Source organism: Branchiostoma floridae, chromosome 1 (assembly GCF_000003815.2).
Source record: "Branchiostoma floridae strain S238N-H82 chromosome 1, Bfl_VNyyK, whole genome shotgun sequence".
Taxonomy (NCBI): domain Eukaryota; kingdom Metazoa; phylum Chordata; class Leptocardii; order Amphioxiformes; family Branchiostomatidae; genus Branchiostoma; species Branchiostoma floridae.
This window is the reverse complement of record NC_049979.1, coordinates 33,020,939-33,031,139: the sequence shown is the minus strand read 5'-3', so window position 1 is coordinate 33,031,139 and position 10,201 is coordinate 33,020,939. Positions and strand designations below refer to the sequence as shown.

General features: G+C 37.3%; 2 protein-coding genes across 5 annotated transcripts in view; one reads left to right on the top strand and one right to left on the bottom strand.

Annotated features, from left to right (window-relative positions):
• LOC118410961 (homeobox-containing protein 1-like) overlaps positions 1–10,201 on the top strand; it is a 1,064,572-nt gene that overhangs the window by 336,690 nt on the left and 717,681 nt on the right. The gene's annotated exons all lie outside the window — the stretch shown is intronic.
• LOC118410895 (beta-1,4 N-acetylgalactosaminyltransferase 2-like) overlaps positions 1–10,201 on the bottom strand; it is a 36,809-nt gene that overhangs the window by 20,649 nt on the left and 5,959 nt on the right. For 2 of the 4 annotated variants that reach the window (XM_035812781.1, XM_035812787.1), the window contains exons 3-7: positions 7,609–7,728; positions 7,151–7,257; positions 5,936–5,991; positions 4,971–5,151; positions 3,014–3,094 (exon numbers count right to left, since the gene is read on the bottom strand). In XM_035812781.1, coding sequence (XP_035668674.1) covers positions 3,014–3,094; positions 4,971–5,151; positions 5,936–5,991; positions 7,151–7,257; positions 7,609–7,728 — 545 coding nt within the window. Of the gene's footprint in view, positions 1–2,491; positions 2,699–3,013; positions 3,095–4,970; positions 5,152–5,935; positions 5,992–7,150; positions 7,258–7,608; positions 7,729–10,201 lie in introns of those variants that run through there. The other 2 variants (XM_035812798.1, XR_004830621.1) reach the window with 2 other exon arrangements.

The following is a 10,201-nucleotide window of genomic DNA, read 5'->3' as shown; positions in this document are numbered from 1 at the left end:
AGAGGGAACTTTACGGCACTTGAGACACAGCACCCCCCCCCCCCCCCCCACACACACACACACACCACCCGCGGAACACAACTTTTAGCTCTTGCAACTAAAACTATAGGAGCTATATGACTCATCTGCATTAACTGTGTCTTAGCTTTGTTTCCTATTGAAATCCAAAATTGTCTTCTAGTTAACTTTGCTTTTCCTATGTTTGCTATTGGAATCCAAATTGTCTTTAGCTTGACTTTGTGTAACGGGATCTCCTATTGGACATCTAAAATTGTCTTAATTCATAGTTAGGGTACAAAGGATCAGGTTTTTTTTTTCCAGATCACTTCAGTGTCACTGACGAAGGATAGTGGATACTATCCGAACCGCCAAACAGTTTCCAAAACCACATCCAGTTGCTTGAGTAACTACTTTTGGGCGCATAAAGTCATTAATTCTGAATAGATAATAGATTTTGAATCATTAAAGCTACATCGAATTATATAGAATATAATTGATGTCAGGAACAAATGTAGTTTTGAATAAAAATGTACGTTAACATAAAAAAATGCCATGGCAACCTACATAATTATGAACTTATGTCATTGATCTAAACCTTTTTCGGTCAAACATTTGTGATTACTTACTAAATTTGGTAGCTGTAGCGCTAGCCATTAATGAGTTTTGTGATGTAAAAGTTGCTGATGTTCTCAACATTCCCCTTACTGGTCAGATTAGGGTTGGTGGAAAACGTGATCTTTCTTTCCTTTACATAAATCATTATAATTAGATACAATAAACAAAAAAATTAACATGCCAAATATTACCTTCGCCAAGAAGGTTATATTTTGGGTAGCGTTTGTATGTATTTGGGGGGGGGGGGGGGGGGGTTTTTTTAAAAAAAAACCATAACTCTTCAACGCCTGGATGGATTGAGATCTGGAAACCATTATATTTTGGGCCCCCTAGCCGCCTGATCAGTACTGCAGCGGAACATCGGGGTTAGATATCTCGAGTTCTGGACATGGGGCGGCTATGAATTTTAAGGGGGAAACAACTACTGATGCCTTGGGGAAATGGGATAGGTTTAAACTTCCAGCGGCTTGTTTTGCATGGCAGGTTTAGTGTCTGACTTTGAAGGGAATAACTCAAGAAGGGTTTGACGGAATGTTTTGAATTTTAATATGCTGAAACCTATGTCCCAACATGTACAGGATAAATTTGAAGTCAATGGGCCTATAGATGTTTTTAGGCCATAGGCAGCCTCAAGGCAATACCATGTTTTCAGTCTTCAAAAAAAATAATTTTTGCCCAACTTCGAGGAGCTCAAAGTCTTAAGGTGTATAATATTCTGCTTGAAACGTATAACAGGTATAGATACTTCAATTAGCTAAAAGAAGAATTCTTGCAAAGTTCTCATAATTCAACATATTATAATAGTATAATTAGCTCATTTTACTCGGATTTCGACACTACGTGGTATATTGTTACAAAACATTATGTTAAAATTTTCATTCAAGGAAATTTGGTTTTGTATGTTAAAACAAGCATCTTGATATATTTAACAATTATGGATCAAGATGTCGGGTTAAAATTTTGACAACACTTATAAACCGTTTATGGCTAAATTTGTTGTGATACATTTAGGTATTATTAATGACATTATTTCGTCTTATTACGTCATACTGATATCAAAATTTCTGGAATTATAAGAGTTAATGAGCACATCACATAACATGGTAATCATACTGTCAGCCGTTTGTGAAGGTTAGACATCCAGGATATGATAAATAGATGATGGTTCAAACTCTTCTTCTTTTGGATCATATCAAAATGTTATTCAGACGTTTCGGAAGGCAAGCTTTCTTGTGCTTGGGATAGTTTACTGAAGTGATTGATGGTTTTATGTATACACTTTATTATATTTTTATATCTTTTTCCTTGTTAGTTTAGTTTTACTTTGCTTGAATGTATTATAGAACCTTGTCAGTTACCTTTTTGTTTATTTAGAACTTTGTTTAGAACACCTCAATAGTTACCTGTGTTGTTTATTTTAGAACACCTTAGTCGTTACCTTTTTTGTTTATTTAGAACATAAGAATTATTCTTTGTTCCGAGAAATTGTTTGTCTTCATTTTCGTTTCACTGAGGAAGGAAGGCGGATACCTTCCGAAACGTCTGAATAAAATTTTGATATTATCCAGAAGAAGAGTATGAACCATCATCTATTCATACTGTCAGCCGTTTCGAAATTATGAATGGGGTGGAATGAGCCCACACCAAGCAAGCGAATGCCTAAAAAACATGTCTGGATCAAAACGCAAAGCAAAAAAAATCTATGTCACTAAATTTCGTTTAGTCACATTTTATATATTTTGTTAGCTCATAAAAGCAGTGACATTTACGTTTTTGGTCGTGCTGAGTGCGCGTCGAAGTTGCCTTAGAGATTCCACATGCCATGAGAAGCTTTTTCTGCTGTCGCAGATCTCTTACTGCCATCTGGCAAGTAAAAAGAGGGCTACATGATTTGATTTCAATACCCTGTAGAACACGTCATGGTATAGAACACATGGTCTGGATATAGAGGCGTTGTTGGCGTTTGTAAATTGTCGGGAGGTTGTTGAATGGTTGACCCGAAGAAGGGTTAAACTCCATATAGGTTGCATGGTCTAAGACTTCCTCAATTTTCTATACAGCGATAGTGATCTTGGTCTTGATCCTGGAGATGGTCGACATGACTAAAGATTACCAAAATGATCAAATATGTTTTGTTGTCTTTCTTTAAGTTATGAAGATTTTTTTGCAATATGCCGAGGATGACTTTTCTAAACTCTAAAAATGTTTGAAACGATTTTTTTGTTTTGTTTTCGAACTCAAGTTAATGATTTATCTTCAAATTGATATACCTGCATTTTTTCTATTTATGTAATTGAAAACTTAATAAAAATCAGTTGGAATACTTGAGGTAGCGAATTTGCATAAGAACTGAATATTTCTTACCTTACTTAACTAATATTATTGTCTAATAATATACCTTTTCGATACAGCCATGGGACTTGTCGATGTTGAATGTGTATTGGAATAGTAACATTAAATCTCAAGTACTGTAGCAGGACTGAAACAAAAAAGGTAATATGTTACAAAGAAAAAAACTCTTCGCAATTAAGTTAGAAAACAATGCAAGTATCCCTTAACCCTATTCAGACCGGGCTTTTCTGGTCATCCCCGGACGGCGGGGGGGGGGGGGTCTTTTGAGGTCCTCCACTTCTTAGTCCTATAACTCTTGAATGCCGTGTCGTGTGGCCACCAAGTTTTCATATGATATAGACATAATATCTGACAAGTAAAGAATGTTTGACGTTACTTTGACGTAACATGACGTAATCATGACGTCATCAATTTGATTGCATTGGTCGGACCCATGAAGAAAGGGTATTCTCAGAAAACTTCACGTTTTGCTCCAAAAATGTTACAGCTAGTGCAGATAACAGAATACTAATGTTTGTTACGACTTTTGTTACCTGGAGCAACATTAATGTCGTCAAAATGACGTCATACAATGACGTCATGCACATCTAAGATACCAGTAAGGCTCCGCCATATTATATCCACCACGTTGAATTTTAACTTTACCTTTTTTGCAACAAATATTCACAAAAGACAATGAAAATAGACTTAATACATACATTCATTTAGATGTTTTTTTGATTAAAAAATACCAGGTATTTACAAATTCTAAGGGGAAATAAGCTAGTGTTTCTTGATCTGGCCAAACGGTCCGCCATCTTGGATTTGGGGCTGATGACGTCATAAAAGTAGCATAATTTATGCATATGTGATTATGAAAGATATTCTAATTAACGTTAGATTTTATTCATGTAACAAAATAGCAGTAATATATCAAATAAACGCGAAAAATACATTGTTAGAACCGAAATTAGCGATTTATGGCAAAACTGCCTGTCAACAAACGGTTGCCATGGCAACACGAAACGATGGAAAATTTGTTAAACTTTGTGAAACTGTTGCAAACAATTTTTTTAGGTAAACTTACTAGATTTGGTGGCTCTATCAATAGCCGTTCTGGTGTAATAGGACATCAAAGTCTAAACCTCAAAAGCCCCCCTCCCCCGGTCTGAATAGGGTTAAACCACCATATGGGGTCAAAACTGACCCAGGCGTATATCAAAATTGTGCTATTGTCACCCCGACCAATCGAATGGGGACATCCCTCGCGAATGTGCACACTCCTCTAGAAAATGGGACACACCTCGACTTTCAAGTGGACGCTCCTCTTGAAAAGGGGATGGCCTCCCCTTATAAGGGGATGCTCCTCCGAAAATGGTATGTTTACCGGGCATAGGGGATGTTCCTCCAACACCCCTGCCGGCCCTTGGAATCTGCCACTAACCCGAAAAATCGCTTTCTAGTTCACCTAAACCACAACATCCGCAATTTTCAACCCGCCAGTGCTCTAGACAAACCTCACAGCTCACAAGGTAAGGATATCTTTTTAATGAAAATTAGAGCATGTGGAAAATAAAGCCGCCCGCGCGGCAGACCATCACTTCTGTTCAGTGTTTTAAAGGCGGCGTATTGCAAGCCCTGCAAGCACAACGTCGAGTTTTAGCCTAAATATCTGCGTGCTTGCGGAGTTCTAAGGCCTCCCTCCCTAACACACGTAAATGAGAGAAATTTCTAACACAATAGCGTTAGTAGTACTTATTGGATATTTTCGTACAACGCGGCTTTATGGTCCGATACATGTCCGTGTGCTTGTCCAGACAGGCTTCCCTCCCCAGCACACGTACTCGCGCTGGTTTGTGTCCCTGTTAGCCGTCGCTATGGGGCGTTTCATGTACATCGTGGCCTTTTGACAGGCCATACCCAATAACTACGACTAACATCGTGTTAGAAACTTCTCGTCGTATTTGCTTCTACTTACGTATGTTGACTGAGTAATAATAATAAATATATGTAAAAAAGAAAACCTTTGTCAAATATGTTGGTGTCGAAGTCCGTATTCTCGTACACTATTCCCTGTAGCTGAAGATTCAAATGTGATTTGCTCCTCGTTTTTATTGTCATATTTTTAGTCCCATTTCCTTCAACACGGACCTTCTTGTAATTTGATAATGTCTTTATAACTCCCCTTTCGGCAGAGAACTGCACCTGTAAAGCGGTAAATAACGTAGATGTAAAACAGAATCACAAACATGTGACAACAATTAAAATGGATACGCTTAAAGCATACATGGCAATTGTTTTTTTGTTTGTTTTCATTTGCTTTGGTTGTTTTTAATGCTAGGGCATATAAGACATAAATATATGTTTAGAACTTCTCAGGTCTACCTGTCATAGTATTATTTTCAGCAATGCACACTGAAAATACGACCTTGTTAAATTGACATATGGCTCACTTTTACAAAATTTCTTTTTACCCTAAAGGTTTTTCTACCATATCGACAAAGCGGCTGCATAATGAGATTATGCATTTCAAAGATAACGCCAAATATCGAAAACAACTACCGATCAGTGATTAAATGTCATCAAAATCTTTACTAAGTCTTTATTTATTCACTCAATATGTTTGCTATTTACATTTTCTGAAAAGATACCAAGTGTGGTGGTACTAGCGTAAGCCGTTTAGGAGATATGCGACATTTAAGATAGTACGGGCATCAAAACCTCCTGCCCGGTCTGAATGCGGTTAGTGTAAAATATGTTCCTTATGGTCTTTTGCATAAATTATGATAATGATTTGAAATCATTCAAACCTAATCATGTGAACATATTCCATATAGATTTAGAAAACTATACATATGTACAAGGAACAAAAAACGTCACAAGAATATGTATTTAACAAAACGTTATAGGGTCAGTTTTGACCCCACGTGGTACGATTAGTTGTTAAAAAGCTATTGTGGTTTGAGGGATAAACTCTTTTTTTATTTACCTTTTCCTCAATCTCTTCCTTGTCCGATCGATGAAAGAACCATTCTATTCGCAAGCCTTTAAAGATATTCAGCAACACATCGTCATTATTGGAGAGCAATAGGCACATTTCTTTAATGCTATATATTTCTGACATTTTCCTGGTAACACTTTGGCGTACATAGTAAGATATTGACCTTATCCACAGTCTGTAACACACATACTTTTCTTTTCTTTAACTGTTTATTTAGCTTTAAAATTCAATAGATGGTAATGTTCTTACTTAGGTGCCTACGTTAGTAGTCCGTATGCATATTAGCTTACGGTTTGCATCCCTTTAACCCTATTCAGACCGGGCTTTTTTGGTCATGCCTGGACGGGGCTTTTGAAGCCCTCCACTTCTAAGTCCTCTAACCCTTGAAAGACGTGCCGTAGGGCCACCAAATTTTTAGGACATGATATCGACATTATATCTGACAAGTATGTGACGTTTGATGGTATGTTAACTTAAGATGACGTAATAATGACGTCATCAATTTGATTATATTTGCCGGACCCATGGAAAAAGGGTATTCTCAGAAAACTTCAAGTTATTCTACAGAAATGTAACAACAAGTGCAGCTAACAGAATAATTATGTTTATTACGACTTGTATTGCCAATAGCAACATCGATAACGTCATAATGTCGTCATAAAATGACGTCATGCACATCTATGATACGAGTTAGGCTCCGCCATATTGTATCCACCACCTTGAATTTTTAAAACTATTTTTTTTGCAACAAATTATCACAAAGGGCAATGGAAATAGACTAAATTCATTCATTTAGATGTTTTTTGATGAAAAAATACCAGGGAGTTACAAATTTTGAGGGATAATTAGCTTGTTATTCTTGATCTGGCCATACGGTCCGCCATCTTGGATTTTGGGCTGATGACGTCATCAAATTAGCATAATTTTTGCATATATAATAATTGATATTTATAATTATTTATTCACATCACCAAAAAAAAACCAATGGATTGTTTATATAGCTTATCTAAAACTCTAGATGACAAGAGTAAAGGTTTTTTTTTCTATAGTGCTATCATCATTGGCTAGTACGAAATGTATACCTCAAGCATTGGGACCAATACGTTTGTTGGAGTGTTAGTGATGAAAGAAAAAGTCATGTCAAACTTAGAAGAAATTGCTAAAAAAAAAGCAAATATTGCTCTATATGGATAAAGGTATTACCTTTAATCAAAACTGCTCGTAGGGGCCTTACGTAGAGACCATGCGCCGGGTAGCTTATCGGTGAGTTGCCGTCAACAAAATTGTAAACATCGTCCATACATAATCTCCTTTGTGGTGTAATATCAATATGATAGATTTAGCGAATTACATACGTTAAGACGTGTAACATGTTATGAGTTTAACAAAAAAGCATCTTAATATAATAGAATAATTTTTGATACTAAATAGTTTTGGTTAAATTTGTACAGCCATCACCATCCTCATGTTTTGTACAACGAATGATAGGCAAAACAAAGCTCTTTGCAGCGATATAATCAGTAAGGATTACTAGTGGCCATCGCCATAACCTTATCAAAACATACACTTACAGCTTGCAGTAGTATCCCGGTGAATGATGGAATTTATAATAAATTGTAATTAATATACACATTAGATTTGATCACAAAAAAGAACCTCACCGTCTCTTAAATCGTTTTAAACTATCCTCTCTCTGTGCTTGGTCCATGATCCAGCCCGGAGAGTTATGTAAAGTCTCGCGTATTCTTCTATTGCACACACATGTTTGCTCGCCAATATTTCTGTAAAAAAGGCTTAACAGGTTAGAGTTTTTATTAAAAGACTTTTAAATGAAATGGACCAAAATTTATTTACCTAAATCAATTTCACAACACCTTCGTAACCATTTCCCTGCTTAAACCTGTTTCTGTATGTCTGAAATATTGTTAATATCTTTGAAAAGGTAACTTATGGTGTTTAAAGACTGGAATTCGGTCGCTATTTTGTTACAATGGTCCCCAGAGGTTCCATTCGAACGTTTAGTATCGGGTGACAGTAACTGGAAAATCTTCCAACAGATCATAACATTTAGAAAAGCAACCCTCGCACGTGTTTCGTCGAGATTAAATGAAAACATGCAGCGTGTACACGTCAAATCTTACCGTGAAGGTGTGCTGCACAGTTTTTTCTAAATGTTTTCTGAAATCTGCCTAGTTGGCTGATTTAGAAAGGGTGTTTGGTGGACAAAAGACAAATACCATATTTAGATTGGTCCTAAAATTGACTGAAAATCCAAATCTTTTAAAATATCATATACGTAATGATTGTAAGATCAAACTTTTAGTCTTAGGGATTTTTCAACTTCTACTTAAAAATATTTTACAGCAAAAGTAAGGTCGAACATCGTTTTTTTTTCACACTCAAAAGCTCGTAATTCAAAATTGCCTCCATATTTTGAAAATCCATAAGACACAAATATGGAGATAATAATTGTCGACAATATAAGTCCTGAAAGAGTTGATTTGCGCGCGTTTTGTAAGCGATTTAAATATAATGTTTGGTCATATGTCGTGTCGCACTGATAGGGACATGGGGTAATCCATGCCGTCGTAAACAAGGTCACCAATAATGACGCCATCAGCTTTGTTACATGTCACATGTTCCGAACTTAACGGCAGCAAAACAATGCTGGCCAGATAAAGATTTATATTTGTAGAAATGTTTTTTTCTACTAACGCACGGTACCGGGGAAACAGGGGGCGTTTTTTTTTTGCGTGTTTACTGTAACAGCCTACGGGTGACCGCTGTTGACCTTAAATAGAAGTCTGGAAATTCTGGGGCCATCGTGTGTGGTATCAATTATACGCAAACTTTTGGTTACATCAAAGATATTTGTGGGCTGATTTTCTATCCAGATTGTGTGTGTGTTGGGGGGGGGGGGGCTAAAAGTGCCCGCGCCAATTTAAGTCGTGTAACTCCCAAGCGGCTTGTGCTAGGATAACCAAACTTCGTGTTCGTGTAGCCAAGGCATATAGAAACTTGTTATAGAACAACCGGTGACGCCATCTTGGCTCATTAGTGGACCACGTTACCCGGGAAAATCTCGACCCCAGGGTGGGTAGAACTAATGCCTTGCCTAGCTTGCAGACTGATCTGGGAAAGAGAGCGGGCTTTAGACATGCGCACTGGCTGTTTTCTTTAATAAGGCCATGTTGATTTGATTATATGGATGACATCCGCGCTCGCACCAATTTTCGGCCGTTTCCACAAAAAAAAGTTTTCGACCACACAATAAATTGTGTTAAGCAGCTGTAATATGAGCACAAATATTCTGTACTGTAGATTGAGAAAAAGTATCAGAAAACAGATAACTAATCATAGTCTAATGCCATAGAATGACAAAATAAATCTAAAGTCAAAGAATAAGACGTGAAAGGACAGAAAAAAATCTACTGTTGGTAGGGGGAGGTACCGGTCCCGTTCAGGTCCAGAGGATCATTTTCAGGTCCGGATCCGAACCTGATTGTATGTGGAAACTTGAGAACTGGCAATACTCAAAACAATGGTAATTGGTCAGTTTTGCTACAAAGGAATCTGTTTGGTGGATTATTGGACTCCCACTGGCATTTAAAAATCCCATTTCCAAGTAATAAAGGCTAACTGTCTCTGTACCTTTTGACTGTAGAAACTTGGTACAATTGACAATAAACTCTACTTGAATTCCTCCTGTTGTCTTCTTGGCCCCCGGTAAGACCCAAAATGTGTGTCCATTTTGTAATTGGCGAAACCTGTTCCTCTGATTTTTTTCCAGGTCTGTTTTTTTTCGGATTGGTCCAAGAAGAAAAAAATGCCTTGCACCCGTATAATGTACTGGTCCCTACATCTAACTGTTGGTATACCGTACTATGTGTGTTTAGTCCTATGTTCTGTTAAACACAACCGATGGACTTGATGAGTTTATTTCGCTATCAAACTGACCTGAACAAACATGATTAACTGCAGCGTGGAACGCCCTCCCCATCTTAGGTCACGGTTATTCCGTTCACCTTGTTGTTCGTCATGTAATTTACCATAGCGCTGCGTTGGTCCCCAGCAAGCAAATGTAGCACGGAAATTTAAACGACGTCTGGGTAAATTACAATTAATCTAGTAGACGTACAACTTTATACACGGTGGGAGTGGCCGGCACAGGACAAATCCACAGGCACAAATCAGCATAAGTCAACGCGAAACTTTAGTGTATCAGAAACCTAACCCCTTAAAGTTTTCATGATG